Below are 24,102 nucleotides of genomic sequence, written 5' to 3'. Positions count from 1 at the left end.
TTAGGCTGGAGTGACGAATCCATTTATCTGCAAAATTGTTGGACAGTTGACCCAGTTGTTTTCTCGGCTTTTGTGCACGATGATCTCAGACTTAGGCGGCATCTGTCCCATCATAGTGTGTTGTAAACGATATTGTAAGCAACCGTGTTCGGTGGAGTTACAAGACACGCTGTCTTTATTTGTGCCAAAAAAAAAAAAGGAAACAGATGAAGAAAATTTGAGAGTTGTAGGGAGAAATAACCGCACCCTCCGGATCGCGAGGGTGTGGGGCGGTTCAGCTGTCTCCATAGAAGCAGCGGCTGCGTATTGATTGCGGCTGCAGACGGTGGGCGCGTGCACGCTGCCAGCAGGAGGGCACCCGCGTAACACGGACAGCACGTGGTGCGCACGGCGGGGTCACGCCCACGCCATCGATCAGCGACACGCGACTCCCATCTGGCGCCCAGGGAACTCGTCTGGACGCCCCACCTGCCGGGGGCGCGCTGGCCCGGCAAGGCACCTCCGCCGCCCGTTCACATTATCATAAACAACACACCACTCCACACCGGCTGGAACCCAGAAAAACGCTATCGAAATGTGCTGCAAGTGACCGAGTAAGTTGCCGATACACATCCACGGCTGTTTGCGTCCATGCTGACTGCAGAGCCTCCCACAGGTGCAACAGGGAAACATGGTGGAAGGTCAACACAGCGAACGCAACGATCGAGGTGTTGAAGTCTGTTTACTCGAAACTGAGCGATACTGACGTCAGCGGTCAAGGTTTCTAGGGAACAAAATTTTGACGTCACTTTGACAAAGAACGGTATCAAGCTATTGCAAAACGCCGAAGTCAGCCAGGTTGAACTAATGCAATAATGATGCGTTCAGTTGGACCAGACCATTCCACATAAACACAATCCACACTATTAAGCGTAGCTTCCCGTACCGTCTTTCTGGCTGGTCCTCCCTAAAAACCGAGCGAGGTGGCGCAGTGGTTAAACACTGGACTCGCATTCGGGAGGACGACGGTTCAATCCCGCGTCCGGCCATCCTGATTTAGGTTTTCCGTGATTTCCCTAAATCGCTCCAGGCAAATGCCGGGATGGTTCCTTTGAAAGGGCACGGCCGACTTCCTTCCCCATCCCCCCCTAATCCGATGAGACCGATGACCTCGCTATCTGGTCTCCTTCCCCAAAACAACCCAACCCCAACTTCCTAACAAGTGCTGCGTATGTTGGCCGACATCGCACCGAAGAAATTCATTTGGTTCGCTGGCGCAACCTGTTGAAGAATTAGGGAACACGTTCTGTGCACACGTATTGTCAGACATCAGGCGAATGCTAATAGCTTCTATAAAAAAATAAAACGTTCGCTGTGTTTGTCCATGGAGTCCAGAGCGTAGGAGACAAGGACGCCGAGGCAGTCGCAGTGTTCTTAAGTTCGGGAAAGCATTTGACACAGTTTTGCACTGTAGTTTAATGAGCAAGGTACGAGCTCATCGATTATCGAACCAGATTCGTGACTGGATTCAGGACTTGCTAATAAACAGAACTCAGTACGTCATTCTAAACGAGATGAAATCGACAGATTTCTCGAGTACCCCAGGGGGATGTTGGAGGCCACGTTCAAACTCACTTAAGTCTTGGTAACTTTCCATTGTAGCAGCAATAGCTGATCTAACAACTGTGCCGACCGCGGCGCCGTATTCTGTCTGTTTATATATCTCTGTATTTGAATATGTATGTCTATACCAGTGTCTTTGGCGCCTCAGTGTATAATTTATTACTGCTACACCAGCAAGTCGTTCGACCAAAGATGCTTAGCGCTATCCTTGTGAAGCTGGAGCATGTCACGAGTCTGGTATATGAGGGTTCGACAAAAATTTGGAGACACTGCGAGAAATGCGTGCTTGAAAATAAATACAGATGCTAGCTTGGCTTGCAGGTAGCGCAGTTGTATGTGACCACGGACGGCACCTTCGTTATGTCCCCAATACGTTCCAGGCCTGAATAGTATTCTATGTAATTGTGAGTACATTATATCGGATCTAAGTGAACTCAAACGTGGGTAAATTGTTGGTGCCCGTAAGACGGGCACATACATAAACAAGGTAACCACAGTGTTTGGAGTGTAAAGAGAGGCACCATATCTCTGATTTATACAGTACCGCATAAAGGGAAAAACGGGGAAACATCATTCGCTAAGTGAAAACGCAGACGAAACTGTGTGTTAAGTGATCATGACAAACGGTTGTTGAAATGGATTGTGACGAAAAATAAGAGGACGACAGCCGCAAAAGTCACTGTAGAAATGAATGAAGCACAACCATACCCTGTCGGCACTAAAACAACACGGAGTTCAACAAACAGCGAATTGAAGGGCGAGCCGGAGGTCCAAAACAACCTATCAGTGATGAAAATGCTCATAAGAGGAAAACGTGGTGCCGAAGCTGTAAGACGAGGACAACGAAGTAACGGAAGAAAGTCATATGGTCTAATGAGTCTTGTTTCATTCTGTTTTCAACTTCTTGCCGAGTTTACGTCTGATGTACATCGACCAAAGCCTTCCAATGCAGATTGATTGTTTCCAGGAGTGAAACATGGTGGGGGTTCGGTGATGATTTGTACAGCTATATGGTGGTATTCCGTGGGCCGCACAGTTACTCTGCAAGGTTGCATTACTGCCAAGAATTTGTGACCGTTTTGACTGATCTGGTCCGTCCCATGGTACTGTATTTCTTCCGCAATGGTGGTGCTGTATTCCAAGATGACAGGCCCCTCTGCACACAGTTCGCATGGTCCAGTACTGGTTTTATGAGCACGAGTATGAACTGTCGCGTCTTCCCCCGTCACCGCAGTCACCATATCTCAATATTATTGATCCTTAATGGTCTTGAGAGAGAAGTGTGCGTGATCGCAATCCATCTCCATCGTCGTTACCTGAACCGGCCACTGTTTTGCAGGAAGAAATATGTAACACTCCCTTGAAAAGCATACAGGGCCTGTATTTATCCATTGCGAGACGACTAGAAGCTGTTTTGAATGCCATCGGGTTTCCATCAGCGTATTAGCCATGGTAATGGGTTGTGTTTTGGTGTTTCAAAATTTTTCCCTATCCCCCGTAAATTTAAGTGTTATGGAAGTCATTTCTGAACGTCGTTGTCTGGAGTATAACCTTGTACGGTAGTGAAACGTGGACGATAAGCAGTTCAGACGAGACGAGAACGGTAGCGTTTGAAATGTGGTGGTACGGAAGGATGCTGAAAATTAGAACAGTAGGTCGCCTTACTAATTACGAGACATTGAATCGGTTTCGGGAGAAAAGAAATTTATGGCACAATTTGACTAAAATAAGGGATGTGTCATATTTTGAGGCTCGAAGTAATAAGGTAAGCAAATTGAAATGAACGTAGCTTACTACACTCGTAGTTATTCGGAGTTGAAAAGCCTTGCACAGGATAGGAAACTTTATTCGTTAGTGATATTTCCACGTATGATTTTAGGTCACTATTACTGGAGTTTGTCCCACAGGGTATGACGTTTGTGGAGATCATTTAACTCAATTTATACAGGGTGTTTCAAAGGCAGTGGCTTTTAGGGTTAGTAGAGGGCACTTGTAGATAAAGTTTTGATATGGAAATCTACCGTTTGGATGTCACATAAGATTGAAAAAATGGTTGAAATGGGTCTGAGCACTGTGGGACTTAACAGCTGAGGTCATCAGTCCCCTAGAACTTAGAACTACTTAAACCTAACTAACCTAAGGACATCACGCACATCCATGTCCGAGGCAGGATTCAAACCTGCGCCGTAGCGGTCGCGCCGTTCCAGACTGAAGCGCCTAGAACCGCTCGGCCACACCGGCCGGCTAAGATTGAAGTCGGATCACTTTCAAACCTGCCGTTCCTGTGCTCTGCAGTAGCCCACAGCATGGACCATTTATCGAGTACTGGTCATTAGGTATCTTCCTACATAACGAAGGGTGTCGTCTTAAAAGTCCCTGGAACACCACAGTCAACTCTCCTCGTAGCTCTTCTCAGTCTTCGTCCATACCGTGAAACGGGAAATTTGAAAGTGATTCGATCTTCAAGTCATTTTACATGTAAGCTATACATTTCCTTATCAAAAGCTTATCTATCAAGTCCCCTCTAAAACCCTTAGAAATCGGTAATAGGAATTCTGAAAGACCCTGTTTACACTTCTTGTGGCTGGGTAAACAATGGCCCTCCACCGCCTCCTATGCCTCAGCTGCTGCTACGACATACCGAGTGGTTGCTCTGGTATCGAAGTTCGGAAATAAGAGGAAACATCAGTGGCGCCGGAAGGTTGAGTGAGACCTGGAGACGTGCTCAGATGGTCTAACAGCAAAGGCATCTGCTTCCGAAAAGTAGGAAATATACGTTCGGGTCACGCACAGTTGTTCCATTGTAAGCATAACTTTATTAATGTCCTTACTTCAGGTGACTGATGGGCTATTTCCATAAAAAAAGACCACGGCAGCATTTTTACAGCACTCTTCTCCACCTGAGCTTGTGGTTCGTATGTGACGTAGTCAGTGTCGATGGCACGTCGTTAAGCACCAAAAGTCTCTCTCTTCCCGCGACCAAATTTTTTAAAATAGTAAATATTTGACTTGAAAACTTTATTTCAGCCGATATACACCTTCCATATCTGATGATTTGGAATCGCGTGTACTCTCGATCTGTCCCGCAGATCGGCAGTGTGATATGAAATATCTGCTTATTCTTTTCGGAGTAGGAGGCAGCCTACCTCTGCTGGAGATTGCGGAAATGCCACAAAAGAAACTCGCTGAATGACCAGATTGGTGGGCTGCATTTCCTACGCTGTTATTTTCCCAGCCGTCGCCGGGCATTCTCCCCGCTGCATAATGGAGCACAAGGACCATTCAGAAGCGTCGCGATTTCCGCTCTCTCCCTCCGCGGACCCTACGGGCTCCGTCTGAATATTTCAGCCGGGTTGCTTCCTCCTGCTGTCCTCTGGGAGGGCTGCAGCAGCCTAGCCTCCCGTACCGTCTTTCTGGCTGGTCCACCCTAACAAGTGCTGCGTATGTTGGCTGGACATCGCACGCTGCTGTCGTTCACATTATCCTCACAAAGCTCCGAAATACGATGTTGCTTTCATGTGACTCACGCCTATGGGACACGAGGAATTTTGAAAGAAGACGTCCCTTTTAAAAAATCTACTTATCCATTCCATCAGGGAATCGTAATAAGGCTAGTATTATGATTAGGACTTCATAACTGTTGTTCTCGGCATAAATTATAATGGTAACGTGCATTGTTTTATAAACATGTAACGGTTATAAGTGCAGATATTTCTATTGGTGACTGAGCATAATGTACTTAACGACATTACACCAGGATTTGCGTCGTTTGCAGACTAATAATTACAACTATTAAAAGTCTTATGTTTTTAGGTTGGTTAGTACTGCCAAGTGTATGTGCCAAGAGCAAGCCATTAATGATTATCTCCCTCTGGGCAGCAGATCAGGTGTTGAAGTGTGGACACATGGACGCAAAACGGTTACTCTATACTGACAGGTGTAATCGACTTAGTGCAGTTACAACCATGCAGAAAACATCAAGTCATAAAGTTGTTATTTGTGGGAAGACTGTTCAAAAAATGGTTCAAATGGCTCTGAGCACTATGGGACTCAACTGCTGTGGTCATCAGTCCCCTAGAACTTAGAACTACTTAAACCTAACCAACCTAAGGACATCACACACATCCAAGCCCGAGGCAGGATTCGAACCTGCGACCGTAGCAGTCGCACGGTTCCGGACTGCGCGCCTAGAACCGCGAGACCACCGCGGCCGGCAGAAGACTGTTCGACGCAGAGAAAACTCAACCAAAAACACCCTGATTTATGTACATTCTTAGATAAAAAAAACCGCGATCAGGCCCTGAAAACCACACCGTAGTCGATTGACCGCCGTGTCATCCTCAGTATTCGTGTTAGGTCTTTCATGTTAGTTAATTCATGTTAAGGTACCACTTAAAAATATTTGGACTTATACCCATTACGCCCTGTATACAGTGTGTTTGGAATTCCCAATCAGAACTTCTAAGACTTGTAGAGGGGAGTGAGTACAAATATTTTGAATAGGAACTCATGTCTCTACAACGCCTACAGCTCAGATGTGTAACGTGTCCATGTCTGCTTCCCTCAAGCTAACTGGTTCTGCATACTTGATCTTTCTACAAAACGTATTGGTTCCGTTCTCGGAAGCATTGCCCCTGAATGTCATCAAAAAACGTGGTTTCAACATATTGTGCGTCACTTCTCACTTGCTGTTCAGAGAGAGCTCAACAGATGATACGGTGAAAGATGGATAGGCCGAGGAGGTCCAACCGCTTGGCCGACGCGATCACGGATTTAACTCCTATGAACTACCTCTTGTTGGGTCGTATACAAAGTTTAATTTACGAGACTACTGTAGAGACTGAGAAAGATCTGCTGGCCCTTCGCGCCAGTACACTAGAAACAGGAGACACTAGGTGGAGTGGAGGGTGTGTACCGGAACATGTTTCGGAAGTACAATGTGAGTAACAAAGTAGGTGGTACCGCTGTCGTAATGCATCCGTGCTGTTCTGTACGTACGTTATACTGCTTCATTTTTGTTTTGGAATAATGTAAACACGTAACGTATAAGTTTTAATGCAAACAAAAGTGCTAAGTGATAAATGGACGTTTCGTTTGATTTTCTTTCGAATTGTTATCTAATAATTGTACTGCGTTACGCCTAATTCAGTTCTTCAAGTAGAAGTGGTTGAGTTAAGCTTGTGAATTGAAACCGTCGTAGAGCGGAGATCGGACGTTTCCAGACATGGGTTCTTATTGAAAATATTTTGTACTCACTCCCCTCTACAAGTCCTAGAAGTTTGTAAAGGGAATTTCCGAACACCCTCTACGTTGAAATCATTGTGCCTTTGGCGACTGTTTGACATCTCACTCACTGTTGGCATTCGTTCCAGGTTCTTCAGCAGATGACTTTGTGGCGTTGCCTCTTAAAGCAACTACAGCGGGAAAGTAATGGCACGTCTTCGCAATGCTCAAACGTGTCAGTGAATAGTAGCAGTGATGCTATTAAACCAGCTGGCGAGTTCTTAGTACCACAAATAATCATAATTATCATCGACATCGATGATTCTCAGAACAATTCGTGCCGTCCTTTAAAGGGGGCTAATATTTCATTTCCCAGTGGTATTGTATTGCAAAGCAATTTTAGTATTTCCACTACCTTCCGTACATTGAATGTGGCCTCTCCATTTCATTCTTTATTTTCGTATAAAGTCTGCAGCTGACTCCCCGTTTAGTTCCTGCCTAATGCCAACGATCTACGCAGCGGAGATATCTTATTTCAGACGATCCAGTTTGTATTGTTTGGTCAAAATTAGGGTTGGCTATCGCATCCACACAACAAGAATGGTATACTTCGCATAGTTTGAATAACATTTCATTTTGATCTTTACATTCTGATGTATGTCACATTGTACAGGTCTATGAAGCTTTATTTATTTAAACATAGTTTGATACTCTGTGTTTAAGTTTGTACCCCAGATATTTACATTCATTTACTCGTTCGGTTGTGTGCCCATTTATTTCAGTTTCTGCGTTTATTGTTTCTAATCCTCGAAATGCTATCACTTGTGAAAATCGACATACCATATGTAGCAAGAAGCTGGCATATTTATGCGCTGTTGTCTGTATTTCATTTTCGGCGAAGTTTTTTATGAATTGTTTGTCAGCATGTAGGAAATTAGTGATGATAAAAGCGTCGTTTACTGCTTTAAGCAAGTTTTTTATGATTGCGTCCGTATAAACATTAAAAAGTTCGGGTGAAAGTCGACACCCTTCTCTGACTTCTTGACTAATGTTCAACGAACAGTGGTAATCCATATTTAAGGAATAAAACAACAGAATAAAAATGGTTATATTATTTAAGAATTCGAGTGTCATACCCTAAACAAATTACTGGTGTACCTGAATAAGAGAATCCGTATCAGAGTGTATTTGTCACTTCTGATTTACAGCAGTAGGAGTTTGCTCTTAAATGCGTAACAGAGAGAGACCCATCGATGATAGCCAAAACATTTAGTGAGAAGATAAACGAATTGGTAAGTACGTTGGTTTACAACGATATAGGGACTGGCAGGGGATGCGTGTGGATGAGTGATAATAAGCATACCTAGCTACCGTGTTACTAGAAAAACCTGCTTTCTTACCTAAGGTTGCCAACACATGGCAGTACGGTGGCGCTCGACTGGGAACTCTGGCAGTTGGAATACATCTACATAGATACATACCCTTCAAGCCACCCACATGGTGCGCGGCGGAGGGTATCCTGTACCACTACTAGTAGTTTCCTTTCTGTTCCACTAGCAGATGGACCCTCCGTATGAGCCCTGATTTCTGGGATCTTAACTTCGTGATTTTTATGCGAAATACATGTTGACGGCAGTAGGCTCGTCCTGAAGTCAGCTTCAAATGCCGGTTCTCTAAATTTTCTCAATAGTGTTCCTCGAAAAGAACGTTGCTTTCCCTCTAGGGATTCCCGTTTGAGTCCCCGAAGCGTCTCCGTAGGACTTGCGTATTGTTCTAACGTACCTGTAACAAATCTAACACTCCCTCGTTGAATTGCTTCGATGTCTTCCTTCAGTCCGACCAGGGGAGATCCCAAATACTCGAGCATTACTCAAGAATAGGTCGTTTAGCGCCCTACATGCGGTCTCCTCGACAGATGTACCACACTTTCCTAAAATTTCTCCCAATAAACCGAAGTCGACCATTCACCTTCCTTGCCACATTCTACACATGCTCGTTCTATTTCATATTGCTTTGCAACGTTACGCCCAGATATTTAAACGACGTGACTTGTGTCAAACAGGACACGACTAACACTTTATTCTAACAAGACAGGTTTGTTTTTCCTACTCATCCGCATTAACTCTCATATTTCTACATTTAGAGTTAGTTGCCATCTAGAAATTTTGTCTAAATCATCTTGTATCCTCCTACAGTCACACATATTCGACACCTTCCCGTGCATCATTGAATCGTCGGCAAAATACTACAGACTGCTGTCCATCCTGTCCGTCAGATCGTTTTGTATATGCAGAATAATAGCGGTCCCATCACACACTTCCCTGGGGCACTCCTACCGGTGTCCTTGTCTCTGATGAATTGTCGCCGTCGAGGACGACATACTGTGTTCTATTACTTAAGAAGTCCTCAAGCCACTCACATATCTGTGAACCTACTCAGTAGGCTCGAACCTTTGTTAACAGTCTACACTGCAGTCCACTAGTGGTGAGAGTAAATCCATTACCAGGACTGCACTGACAAATCTAGAAAGTGTGATGTTGTACAGTTCCTTACCAGCAGACTGTGCGGCAGTGTCCTGGATTAAATTCCAAACTGTCAACTGCGTGTAATCATGTGAGAGTATACAATACTGATGATGACGATGATGGTGATTAGGCAGCTGGTTGGGTGACGTTAAACTATAGAGTCCTGGGGCTTTTCGAGAGACCGGGTTTCACCCTCTCGTCGTTTTCTTTCCAGTCGCAAATAACAATGGGAACATAATGTTTGCACAAGCACTCATTACAGTCATCCACACGATTTTGACCGGCGTTGAGACACTTAAAATTGGTCACAACATTAGAGTACAAACTACACTGAAGAGCCAAAGGAACTGGTATAAATGCCTACTATCGTGTAGGGCGCCGCGAGCACGCAGAAGTGCCGCAAAAACGACGTGGCGTGGAGTAGTGCTGGAGGGACCTGACGCCTTGAATCCTGCAGGATGTCCATAAACCCGTAAGAGTACGAGGGGCTGGAGATCTCTTCTGAACAGCACGTTGCAGGACATCCCAGATATGATCAATAATGTTCATGTCTGGGGAGTTTGGTGGCCAGCGAGAGTGTTTAAGCTGAGAAGAATGTCCCTGGAGCCACTCTGTAGCTGTTATGGACGTGTCGGTTGTCGCATTGTGGTGCTGGAATTGCACAAGTCCGTCAGATTGCTCAATGGACATGGATGGATGCTTAAGTACGTGTCAGCTGCGGGGTCCTACCTAGACGTACCAGGGGTTCCATATCACTCCAACTGCACACGCGCCACACCATTACAGAGCCTCCGCCAGCTTGAACAGTCCCCTGCTGACAAGCAAGATAGATGGATTCATGAGGTACACGTCCATGCGCTCGATACAATTTGAAACTAGACTCGTCCGACCAGGCAACATGTTTCAAGTCACCAACAGTCCAATGTCGGTGTTGACAGGCCCAGGCGAGGCGTAAATCTCGGTGTCGTGCAGTCATCAAAGGTACACGAGCGAGCCTTCGGCTCCGAAAGCCCATATCGATGATGTTTCGTTGAATGATTCGCACGCTGGCACTTGTTGACGGCGCAGCATTGAAATCTGCAGCAGTTTGCGGAAGGGTTGCACTTCTGTCACGTTGAACGATTCTCTTCTGTCATTGGCTCCGATCTCGCAGGATCTTTTTCCAGCGACAACGATGTTTTACTGTATTCGTGATATTCACGGTACACTCTTGAAACAGTCGTACGGGAAAATCCCCACTTCATAGCTATCTGGGAGATGCTCTGTCCCATCGCTCGTGCGCCGACTGTAACACCAAGTTCAAACTCACTCACATCTTGACAACCTGCCTTTGTAGCAGCAGTAACCGATCTAACATCTGCAACAAACACTTGTTGTCTTATATAGGCGCTGCCGACCGCATCGCCGTCTTCTGCCTGTTCACATATGTCCGTATTTGAATACGCATGCCTATACGAGTTTTTTGGCGCTTGAGTGTAATAACTACAGCGTGACGCTACGTAAGAAATAGGAGAACCGTGGTAACTGTATGAACACGCTCTACAGTTTTAGACAGTATCGTACTGTCTTGTCCATTAGTCGTGGCTGCCGCTCGCTCCTGGGCTGCAGATGGCCGTTGGGCGCAGCAGAGCGTGGTTCCCGTGTGAAACTCGCTTGTACCAAACGCGGCCAGTCTGGGGTCCCGTGGGATTCCGGCAACAGGGACTACTACTGAGAGACAAGGAATACATTTACACTGCAATTGTGGGAAGAGCTGACCTATTGTGCTAAGGCACACAAACATTCTGATACTGAGAAACTCGCGTTGTTTGTACGGAAATAAACATGTACCCAAATGACCCAGTCGGAGCATAATGCTACTGCTGTGTCGTACTGTACATAGCGAACATTCTCCCCGTTGAGGATAAGCAATCGCAAATACAGGCAAGCTGCGGGGCTGAAATTATATACATTTCTGGAAGCAGCTAATGCACAGACTACGCAATTTGCCCGGAAATTACAGCTTTTTTCACCTGACATGCGGCAATGTATTTTAAACTGAAAATACTGCCAGGATGTCAGTTCAACTAATAATGTAGTGATTACTATTACGAAGAACGTATATTGGATCGATAACATAGATAATGTTGTGGGAAAGACAAACCAAACAGAACACTTAGGAAGTACGACAGGTCTACCAGAGAGACTGCTTACTCTACGCTTGTCCACCCTTTTATGGGTGTTGCTGTGCGGAGTGGGATCCGCATCAGATGGGTCTGACAAAGGACATCGAAAAAGTTCAGAGAAGGGCGGCACGTTTTGTAATATCGCGCAACAGGGGAGAGAGTGTCACAGATATGATAAGCGAGTTGGGATAGCAATTATTAAAACATAGGCGATTTTCGCTGCAGCGAGATCTTTCGCGGAATTTCAATATGCAGCGTTCTGCTCCGAATACAAAAATATTTTGTTGACACCCACCTACACAGGAAGAAATAATCATTATAATAAAGTAAGTCAGAGCTTGCACGGAAATATTTAAGTGTTCGTTTTTCCCGTGCGCTGCTGGAATGTGGAAAGGTAGAAAAATAATGTGAAAGTGATTCGGTGAGCCCTCTTCCGCGGTCTTAAGTGTGAATTGCAGAATAGTCATATACATGTACGAGCTATTAAGTAAACTTAGAGCGAAAAACATTTAAAATACAACTACAGTATTATAAGTATACGAGTAAGTTGCCTAGAATGTGTGGGTGAGATAAACGTCCTACATGCATTCTTGCAAACTATAGATCTTTCGACATTTTTAACAAAGAGTAGTTTTGTTTTAAAATTTCGTATAAAATGCCGTATAACAAAGTGGAGAACACGGGCACGAATTTTCGGTAGATGGAGTACTTCTTTTAAATCTCGTGGAGACTTGATAGTGAAATGAGCCCTCAGATATAAAGTCATAGGAAAAGTAAATCAGTCGCCTACGTCCTACTACACGTCGACGTTATTTGTCAACGATTCTCTGTGTAAGGATTGAATAATATTCTTATGTAGGAGACAGAATCTTCAGCCACTCCTCGCGCAATCAAGTCTGCCAAGATTACATAGACGCTGTCCCAGAAGTTTAGCACATTGTTCCTCGGATCGGTACGGATGTATGGTCTGCCTTTAGTGTTCCTTATGCTAAGCAGGAAAAATAAAAAGATCGTAGGGCATTGTTGGCCGGGAGGCCCCTTTCGGGGGAGTTCAGCCGCCGTATACAAGTCCTTTTTAGGTGACACCACATCGGCGACTTGCGAGTCAATGATGATGGACACACAACACCCAGTCCTCTGTCGAGAATCGAACCCGGGCCCCCTGCGTAGTAGGCGGTAACGCAACAGCTACGCTACGGAGGCAGATTAAGTAGCCACAGTTTCAGCTTGATGGACACGGGAGTTGTCGTCTTGGAAGTTATAGTTGGTAATGTTAAGGTCGTGCAAAACTGAATGGAAAAGGAAGGAAACAGTTTTGCTCGTGCTATTGCTTTTCTGCTGAAAAATAATAAACAAAGATTGCTGGAGATTTTTGTTTGTTATTTACAGAGTTGTTATCACGTCAAAGGAAAGCCGAATCCGTGGACGTGCAACTGTAGGCAACCAACGACCACACAGTAAATGTGTCCACAGGATCTCGAGTTAATGTCATTTGAAATAAACTATAGGTGGGTGTCAAAAATGGCATAAGAGTTAGTCTCCCAGCTGGTAACAAGTTTGCAGCCATTCACCGTCCACTCTCGGCTTCTCTTCTGCCACTGCGATCCAAAATCTTTTGAGGGCTTTTGACAGAAGTGGTGAGGGGTCGTCTTGTGTAAAACACTTCTCCAAATTCCGAAGCTGCCCAGTAATTCCTGCCTCGTAGAGAAGCTATTTTTAGTCTCGCGTGGGGATTCACACCGGCTGCTCTGCTTCGTCATAACCTTCTTTCGGTCACAATTCTGACTTGAATGCCATGCGTACCTACGGTTTCTGTTACTGTCTGTGAACCTGTAGCAGTATAGTAGTGGAAGTCAGTATAAAGGCAGGGTTCCTACGAAAGTAGTAGCACAATGGCTGTAACGTACTGTATCGGTTTTATTATGAATGCAATAGATACACAGATACGCATAAGACATAAACAATCATGACGTGCTTTTTTTTTCATTACGCGAATAACAAAATAAGACGTTTGCATTTCCTGAGTGGAACTGGTATAAAGGCACTTACTATTCTGATGCGTTATTGCACTGTTAGTACTTTGTCCAACTTCCGTTCTTCCAAATTACCTCAAAAATTCTCTCCGGCATTGAGAGTGTTAGCGTTCGCAGTTATTGTAATGGAACTGTCGCCCACTCTGTCAACCTGTCCGGGAACTTTCCTTCCAGAAATTGACCGGTGTTTAGCGACAACACCTGATGGAATATGACTTCAAGTTGCACATGTTCCAAATGTCACACGGCAAACCCCTGTACCACGTCCAAGTATACACTGTTGACGGTAGACTCGCTGAAAAAGAATGAACAGTGACACAAATGTGCTGACATGACGACACTCTGACACCCATACGGAAACGTTAGACGGTTCAGCTTTCTGGGTGCATGAAAAGTTGATTCATCGGTGAAACGATGAAACCTTTGTACCTACTGAAAAATTAAATTACTTGTCTTAGCAATTAATAAGTTATAGCCCATCAGTAATGAATGAAGGAAACGTTAGACAGTTGTGTCGAAACTTTAAATGTGGCCCTGCGAATGCACGTTACGAGAAGCGGAGGGGCAGGACTGCCTAAATCGTGTAACAAGTGGACCGAAACTGCGAACTGATCAACGATTAGTTCTCTGCTGATGAATTTCCTCATGTTGGACCCATCACTATTTACACAGTTGTCGCCGAAAAACTCATATATCACAAAATATGTTAAAAATTCCGCCAGTAGAGCTCATGCAAAGTAGCTTTACCCATGCGCAGAAGCACAATCTCGTTCCTTGCGCCACGCGAGTCAACCCTTTGTTCCGGAGCTTGTCGCATGCTGAGCTATGCGCTTCGTCCGTTAGAAGTGGCTGTTTCTTTTATCTAGTCAGAAATTGCTGTCTTGTCGAATTATTGGTCGTATTGGCATGATTTGTCAATACGATCGTTTAAAGTAGCTTAGAAATTCTGCGCGTGTAGGCTTGAACTGTAGAACTGTACCACCCGTACTGCACAGTGGTCGCATGAAACCCCCCCCCCCCCACCCTTTCTCAACTCGCAACTACCATTGTGCCTATTAGCTTTTCTTGCACGTGAAGCAATAGCTTGTACACAACGGTTTGAAGACGACGATCAATTCGAGACAGCCGTTGTCGACTGGTTCAATTCCCAGGAGGAGAATTACTATGCAGATACGTTGAACAAGTTAGTGTAACCTTACGAAAAGTGCTGAGATTGCAAGGAAAACCGAAGAGATCTGTAGGGAACAAAAACTGTCACTAAAATGTATTTTCTTTATGATGGAAAGAGACTTTACTTTCGAGTAGTACTCGTACTTTTGGCTTTTACACACAAAACGACACTTGGTTTTTTATTCGAGAGAGATTAATATGGGCTCCCTAAAATCTCTGGAGGCAAATGGCGGGATGGTTCCTTTGTAAAGCATACGATCGATTTCCATCCCTATCCTGCGACAATACGTCTTTCATAACCTAGTCGTAACGAGACGTAATACACAGATCTCTCTCTTTCTCTTACCCCTTACTTTCCAAAGAGAGATATATAATGATTTTGACATGTCAGCATCCTACACATCACAGAATGTTGAACACACAAATTTATCTTTTATTTATTTATGTTCTCGCAGTGTATAATTGTTCTGTTCAATCCGTTCTCGTACTCAGTCTCTAATGACCTTGATTTTAATGACACTGTAAACTATTAACTTTGCTTTCTCCAAATTTCATTTTTCACCATCCGTTCATAATTAATTTACTTCCAGTACGTTTTTTGTAGCTTGGATTAAACACAAACAAATCTTATATAATAGTTGTCTCTTATATCAGAAAGCGACGTAGGTGTGGCACACACGAAGAGCGCAACGGAGACTTACGCTTGACAATAACATGGCTGTATACCAGACTCTTAGACGATGTCTGTAAGGCATAGTACACCGGAACGAAAGAAATGCAGTTCATGTAACGTTGATGATGGTGATAGAAAAAAATTAAAAGTTTTATACCTGTGGTCCTTCAGCGTTCTTCAGCAGTTGACGCAGTGGCCTTTTTTCTTGAGTCAAATTAACCCTTCGTATGTACTCACATGTGTCCCATTGATTCGGTGCCAAGTTAACTAGCTCATTCTCAATCTTTAAAGTTATCGAGCTTGGCCTCAGTATTTATTGTCGGCGTCATAGTATTGTAGTTCCTCTCAGGTAGTGTCTTTAATAGGAAACTGATAAAAGTATAAACTTTCGTTCATTGTAGTTTATTTTCAGTATGCTTTATGATATTCCGGCAACGAAACATTTCAGCGCCTCGGAATTCACGGTCTATGCGCTACGGATAGTGGTAAATCAATTTAGAAAACCTTCTAAAGCCGCTTAGAAAGATCTTGATGCCCGAAGGCCATTCCCATTAACCTCTTTAATTGGTGGTATGCGCAGAGAAATGGCGTTTAAAAAGCACGTTGGACTTATGAAGCCTACTGTACAAGTAGTAAAGCAGACGCGATCAGCTAACCGGTCAGGAATATCCCACTGAGAGCCACAAGAGGTGTGAGACCAGTATATTCTGCGCACCTAGACTCGCAACACGAAACTCGTATGGTAACAACAAAAGCAAAAGCAGCGTTTTATTAAATTGAATGTCGCCACAAGAAAAGCTTTCGCAATGTGTTCATACTAGAGCTCGAAAGTTTTCGTTCGGTGTGTTCGCGTCCTTTAGGCATCCCCCCTGTCCCTAGTGGCTAACGATCTCCCCGTATGATTGATTCCATCAGCGTGACTATCTAGCTGCACTTCGGAAATGTAACGGTGATATATTCCGCGGCAGCATGCGGATGCTTCTACGTCATTGCCCCTCATGCTCGTATTAAATATGTGTTTCACGATTACTAATAGATGGCTCTCCATGACGCGTGGCTCCCAGCGCATGGTGTGCCTGCTATAACGGAGTCACATGTTCGATTTGATGTAACTCAGCATCAGGCCGAAGCATCGAGGCACTGATGAGTCAGGCCCGGACAGCCTTCTGGGTTGTACTTTGCTATTGTAATAATAAAAAGGCATAAGCTGTATTTCACTGCGCATGGCATTCTACCATCTGTATTGGATGCATTTAACCTGAAGCTAGATCGTATTTTGACGACTCCTGAGAATTTCGGTTGTTCTGTTGAAACTAAATGATTTACCAGGTTTTTGTTTGATTTTGATGTAATAGCCACATTACTTAAATTGCTTAATGATAACTTAAAGATTGAGGTGAATATTCACAGTACAGATCCAATATCATAAAATTTAAATACGGAAATTATGCACCGCCCAATTTTAGTGACAGCTGTGCATGAAGGTTAAGCGAGATATCAGTCATAGGCCTTTTTAAGCAACTATTCTATCAGTCACTGCAGTAATTTACAAGAAAGATGAAAAGTGCAAAGCAGGTTATTTCATACTCTCACCAGTGCACGATTTCACTGTTTTCTTTTTCTTTAAATTGTGTGGATGAAAAGCAGCATGAAAGCAGTTGAACCAGACGTATTTGTAAAATATTTTTAGAGTTATTATATTTTACATCAGTGTTACATTTTCATTGTTTCATCGCGCACAAAATGTTGTATTCAGAGCAAGTATGAGGTCGGTCACCGAAATACCTGACCTGACGTATAAATAGCGTTTGTTGTTTCAAACAAATAACTACGGTAGTATGTGCTAACCTTATGAAGCTCAAGTCTGACGGTTGACGATGGTACGTTGTTTAGTATTGGTTTGGCAGCCATCAGTGGTTAACACTCTCAGCGAATTTGTAAACATATATAGAACTGGTCGTGGTAACTTTGTTGACTCCCACCTACAGAGGGAGAGATTAACCATCGTAAGAAAGTAACAGATATTAGAGCCCGCACGGAAAGATTTATGTGCCATTCTCCCCACGTGCTATTCCAGAGTGGAACCGTCGAGAAATACTCTGAAAGTTGTTCTATGAATACTGTGCCAAACACGTATGAATTGTAGAATTGCCGTTCAAATGGCTCTAAGCACTATGGGACTTGATATATGAGGTCATCAGTCCCCTAGACTTAGAACTACTTAAACCTAACTAACCTAAGGACGTCACACACATCCATGTTCGAGGCAGGATTCGAACCTGCGACCGTAGCAGCAGCGCGGTTCCGGACTGAAGCGCCTAGAACCGCTAGGCCACAACGGCCGGCGGAATTGACGTGTAGAAATAGATGTAGACAGACGCATTGGACGACAGTCACGTAATTGTTTTAGGAATTAACGAAGAAAGTACACTGATAACTGTGGTATTGCGTACTCCAGGACCTTGTGATGATACGCAAGTCGGGAGTTTGGAGAGCGAGAGCGAGCTAGCTTCACTGTGTCGACTGGTCCTCAAAGCCGTCGCATCCGCCCGCGAGAGAACAGACGCACCTGGCCGGGCATCAGCGACCGTTCGGGCGGCGCGTTTTTGCCTGCTGGAACAGAAAAAGTGTGTCCGGCATCGGCGGCGGCGGCGGCTGATGTGAGTCACGGCAGTGGCGTCTCCCACGCCTCGCCTGCGGAGTGTAGCTGTGGCTGTAGCAGCGGCTCCTCGCCACCGCGGGCGTGCGGCGCGCTCTACCAGCCAAGCGGCAAGTTTGCGGCGCGCGTGCTGCTCAGCACCTGCACCGGCCAGAGAGGTGGCGTTTAACACCCGCAGCAAATATCTGGCTGTACCTTATACGAGCCTTAACAGCGAGCTACACGTACTACGGAAAAAGGGAGCCAGGAGGCGCACACACTGGACTCGCATTCGGGAGGACGACATTTCAAACCCGCGTCCAGCCATCCTGATTTAGGTTTTGCCTGATTTCCCTAAATCTCTCCAGGCAAGTGCCAAGGTGGTTTTTCGAAAGAGCACGGACGATTTCCTTCCCCATCCTTGACACCATCCGAGCTTTTGCTCCGTTTCTAATCACCTCTATAATTTGAAGCTCTTTTTGGGGACAAACTACCCCCGTTCTATAGTGGTTTTTTAAGTTTTCCTTCTGCTCTATAGTTCCCCCACTTTTTTGAGTTTCGCTCCCATTGCTGCAGGTTTCAAGTTTCGTTTTTTTACCTTTTCCTAAGTCACAGACCGGGCGCTTAATGACCATAGCAATTTTGCGCTCTAAAAACCATAACAAAAAATAATCAACTCTATGTCTACGAGACGTCAAACCCAATCTTCCTTCGGATAAAGGGATGTAGAAATAAGTGAGCAACGGAAAAACACTGTCACTTTTTTCATGAGATAAAAAAAACGGGTGGCGGTCATCAGGACCGTCAATCTGCTACAACTCCTCCCCCTTCATTCACTACGTGCTATATTTTTGACATGTTTTCGTTTCCTCTACGCCACCTCATCCCCACATCCTCCTCCCACAGTGCAAAAATATCTTCGTGAACATATTTTTGCTATACATATGTTATTATTTTGTTAGAATATTTAATGAAAATATCGTTTTCTTGGAACACACTGCTTCAGTGAACTATATCGATATAACAAAATAAGAGTAAATAAATTGCGGATATATATATATATATATATATATATATATATATATATATATATATATATACTCCTGGAAATTGAAATAAGAACTCCGTGAATTCATTGTCCCAGGAAGGGGAAACTTTATTGACACATTCCTGGGGTCAGATACATCACATGATCACACTGACAGAACCACAGGCACATAGACACAGGCAGCAGAGCATGCACAATGTCGGCACTAGTACAGTGTATATCCACCTTTCGCAGCAATGCAGGCTGCTATTCTCCCATGGAGACGATCGTAGAGATGCTGGATGTAGTCCTGTGGAACGGCTTGCCATGTCATTTCCACCTGGCGCCTTAGTTGGACCAGCGTTCGTGCTGGACGTGCAGACCGCGTGAGACGACGCTTCATCCAGTCCCAAACATGCTCAATGGGGGACAGATCCGGAGATCTTGCTGGCCAGGGTAGTTGACTTACACTTTCTAGAGCACGTTGGGTGGCACGGGATACATGCGGACGTGCATTGTCCTGTTGGAACAGCAAGTTCCCTTGCCGGTCTAGGAATGGTAGAATGATGGGTTCGATGACGGTTTGGATGTACCGTGCACTATTCAGTGTCCCATCGACGATCACCAGTGGTGTACGGCCAGTGTAGGAGATCGCTCCCCACACCATGATGCCGGGTGTTGGCCCTGTGTGCCTCGGTCGTATGCAGTCCTGATTGTGGCGCTCACCTGCACGGCGCCAAACACGCATACGACCATCATTGGCACCAAGGCAGAAGCGACTCTCATCGCTGAAGACGACACGTCTCCATTCGTCCCTCCATTCACGCCTGTCGCGACACCACTGGAGGCGGGCTGCACGATGTTGGGGCGTGAGCGGAAGACGGCCTAACGGTGTGCGGGACCGTAGCCCAGCTTCATGGAGACGGTTGCGAACGGTCCTCGCCGATACCCCAGGAGCAACAGTGTCCCTAATTTGCTGGGAAGTGGCGGTGCGGTCCCCTACGGCACTGCGTAGGATCCTACGGTCTTGGCGTGCATCCGTGCGTCGCTGCGGTCCGGTCCCAGGTCGACGGGCACGTGCACCTTCCGCCGACCACTGGCGACAACATCGATGTACTGTGGAGACCTCACGCCCCACGTGTTGAGCAATTCGGCGGTACGTCCACCCGGCCTCCCGCATGCCCACTATACGCCCTCGCTCAAAGTCCGTCAACTGCACATACGGTTCACGTCCACGCTGTCGCGGCATGCTACCAGTGTTAAAGACTGCGATGGAGCTCCGTATGCCACGGAAAACTGGCTGACACTGACGGCGGCGGTGCACAAATGCTGCGCAGCTAGCGCCATTCGACGGCCAACACCGCGGTTCCTGGTGTGTCCGCTGTGCCGTGCGTGTGATCATTGCTTGTACAGCCCTCTCGCAGTGTCCGGAGCAAGTATGGTGGGTCTGACACACCGGTGTCAATGTGTTCTTTTTTCCATTTCCAGGAGTATATATATATATATATATATATATATATATATATATATATATATATATATAAATGTGTAGTGTTCCAAATCTCCTCCTAACCACTTGGACCGAGTTGACCAAACGTGGTACACATCATACCTTACTGTCAGGCAACAATCGCTGTGGGGGGTTAAAAACCCATTACATATCAGTTCCACAGATACGGCGTCATAGATAATCGGATCCGTACAAAATTACCGCATCATGCATGACGTTAAGTTTTCTTCTGTGCTACTAACTCTTAAGCGCAATACATTTCGCAGGCAGTATCCACATATGCCGCTGAATATACCTACACAAATGCTGGATTGAACGACACATAGTTCAAGAGATATGACGTCATAAATATTGATATTTGTGAAAAATACTGCGTCGTCCATCAAATTTTTAACATATTTATCCTCTACTGCTAAGACACTCCAATAATCGAGTCTGCTTGATGAAATCCCTGACACGTCGCAGCGCTTTTGACAACTTTCAACTGCGACGTGCAAACGGCAGCAGTGTATAAAGCCAGGAAGAGACGTCCGAGTAGAGGTGTTTACAAAAACAGGTCGTAGACAGCGAAACAGCTGCGTCCAGAATATAGAAACTGTCTCGTAATAGGAAAGGTGTTCTCACGAATATATGAAAATGAAAGTTTTTGTCCGCAGCTCGTGGTCGTGCGGTAGCGTTCTCGCTTCCCGCGCCCGGGTTCCCAGGTTCGGTTCCCGGCGGGGTCAGGGATTTTCTCTGCATCGTGATGACTGGTTGTTGTGTGATGTCCTTAGGTTAGTTAGGTTTAAGTAGTTCGAAGTTCTAGGGGACTGATGACCATATATGTTAAGTCCCATAGTGCTAAGAGCCATTTGAACCATTTGAAAGTTTTTCGTTATTACACTGCAAACTCAGATAATTTTTTTATTTTACGCGTCAAGTTCCGTAGGACCAATAACAGGTAAAATAAAATGTTTATGAACCCAAACAAAGGCAAGCCGTAAGTTTATGTAAACGCAATCAACAATGCAATAAAGAATCAGCTTAATTTTTCAAGGAACTCCTCGACAGAATAGGAGGAGTGACCCATGAGAAAACTCTTCAGTTTCGAATTGAAACCATGTGGATTACTGCCAAGATTTTTGAATTCTTGTGGCAGCTTATTGAAAATGGATGTAGCAGTACACTCTCTCTGCGTAAGAGTCAAGGAAGTTCGATATAAATGCAGATTGGATTTCTGCCTAGTATTAACTGAGTGAGGGGGGGGGGGGCTTATGGGCGCTCTATTAACTGAGTGAAAATTGCTGATTCTTGGAAAGAAGCTGATATTGTTAACAAGAAATGATTGGAAAGAATGAAGAACGACTACTCTGATTACGAGCTGAGAACTTATGTGGTGGATTCCTTTTATATTACTCTCAAATGATATTTTGTAGCCGGCCGATGTGACCGAGCGGTTCTAGGTGCTTCAGTCCAGAGCCGCACGACCGCTACAGTCGCATGTTCGAATCCTGCCTAGGGCATGGATGTGTGTGATGTCCTTAGGTTGGTTAGGTTTAAGTAGTTCTAAGTTGTAGAGGACTGATGACCCCAGATATTAAGTCCCATAGTGCTCAGAGCCATTTGAACCATTTGATATTTTGTAGTATTTCAGTGAATAAAGATTAAAAATGTTGCTTTCAGTGAAGAATGGGCTGAAAAGTTAAAAATAGTTTGGCAGATTAAACTATGAGCAAGACCGGAACTCGAAACTTCGACCCATGCATTTTACGTCCAAATGCTCTCCCGACACAGCCTTCTTCAGTTCTTTTATTTAAATAAGTTTTGTGCTAAAAGTATTTTACTGTGTTGAAATACAATGAACTACAAGTTGTACAAGTATTGATAAAAAATTTAACCGTTACCAACAAATCGTTCATATTATTTACATGAAGCAACATATTAACTAATAGATGCCAGTTTTTATTTTGTATCCAGAAGCATATATTTTTTAAACATCTTAATTGATTTTAACGTGTTCTTGCAGAAAATTGTTTGAAATTATTTTAGATGCAAATCAGATAATATAAAAAAGCAGAATTGCAACAACTCTCATGTGTGAACATGTGAGTTTTGTGGTAATGAACTGAATGATTGGTTCAAATGGGTGCTATGTGAAAGTAATCCGTCCAAATTTTTGTGAATTGAACTGTATCCATGATAATTAAAGTGAGCTCCAAAACATCAGTTTCTTCGCTTTCACTTTCAAAAATCTAAGCTACGCCAAGGAGTACTTTGTTCTTATTGCATTCTCTCGTACACTATCGGATCAAAGGTTTGGGGCTTAGGTGATGTGTACAGTAGAGGAACAGCCTGGAGACGATGAACGTTCTAGCATGGGAATGCACCCTGTCATAAAGCAACATTCGTGAGGCAGTGGTCTGTGGACAATAGCATTCCTGAAAAGGACTGCTTTGCTCAGAGACCCTTCTTAAACTCAGCGGAAGACCACTGGAATGAGCTAGAATGTCGACTTTGCTCCGGATCCGAGCGACCATCATTACCTTGTATGGTTTCAGCTCTGGAGGAAGAATGGGCTGTCATTTCTTCACATACATTCAGATACATGCACTAATAGGCGTCCTGATCAGTTGATGTATAGTCTCAAAGCAGTCTGCATTTTAATTATTTTTGCAATTTAACTTGATTTTTGCAGCCTTTTTCCATCAGGCGATCTGGCTTGAGTGTAAACTCACCATATTTTCCGTTCATAACCTACCTCGAGAGTCATACGCAGGTAATCGTACACTGAAGGAACATACCTGGCTCCTAAATGAGATCTGAGACTCCAGTGTTGCAATGAATAAAAATCGATAAATTTCGATGTATCAGTGTTTTCCAATTTGTTGAAGAAAAAAAAAAAAGGTCACGCAAGGAAAAGGTATTGTGAAACTTACTGGCAGATTAAAACTATGTGCCGGACCGGGACTCGAACTCGAGACCTTTCCCTTTCGTGGGCAAGAAGCTGTGAGGACGGGGCGTGAGTCGTGCTTGGGTAGCTCAGTTGGTAGAGCACTTGCCCGCAAAAGGCAAAGGTCCGGATTTCGAGTCTCGGTTCGGCATATAGTTTTAGTCTGCCAGGAAGTTTCATATGAGTGCACACTCCGCTGTAGAGTGAAAATTTCATTCCAAAAGGCATTGTGTTTAGCGACAGGGAAAAATTTCCAAACCTGCCCCCAAACTTTGTCGACGTTCACGATATTTACGGTGGGTCTTGTGATGATATAGTCCTTAAGGGGGTTCACGACTCGCCCAAACAGCTTTACTTCGAGCAGTATCTTCCTCCTACCTTCCACACGTAACAGAAGTTCACCAGCGTATCTTACGAGCTGCAGTATTCTTTATCTCCTTGCGACCTCTCTGTCTGGGTTACCGCCGTCCCATCGGTATAACACAGATCGCAGTGCGGAAAATGAAAGGTTTGCCATCTGCAAAGTGAGTGACATAAAATACCAAATCTGCATGACGCTGTGATACTGAGCACTAAAAGAACTGATCAGTGTATCGTGTCGTTCCCA

General features: G+C 44.6%; 1 protein-coding gene across 1 annotated transcript in view; it reads left to right on the top strand.

Moving 5' to 3' along the window:
* Positions 1-24,102, top strand: part of LOC126235570 (leucine-rich repeat and calponin homology domain-containing protein) — a 198,742-nt gene that overhangs the window by 22,668 nt on the left and 151,972 nt on the right. The window contains exons 3-4 of the mRNA XM_049944287.1: positions 376-593; positions 17,928-18,208. Of these exons, the coding sequence (XP_049800244.1) occupies positions 376-593; positions 17,928-18,208 (499 nt within the window). The remainder of the gene's footprint in view (positions 1-375; positions 594-17,927; positions 18,209-24,102) is intronic.

Source organism: Schistocerca nitens, chromosome 2 (genome assembly GCF_023898315.1).
Source record: "Schistocerca nitens isolate TAMUIC-IGC-003100 chromosome 2, iqSchNite1.1, whole genome shotgun sequence".
Lineage (NCBI taxonomy): Eukaryota > Metazoa > Arthropoda > Insecta > Orthoptera > Acrididae > Schistocerca > Schistocerca nitens.
Note: the sequence above shows the minus strand (reverse complement) of the source record. Positions and strands in the feature narration are given on the sequence as shown.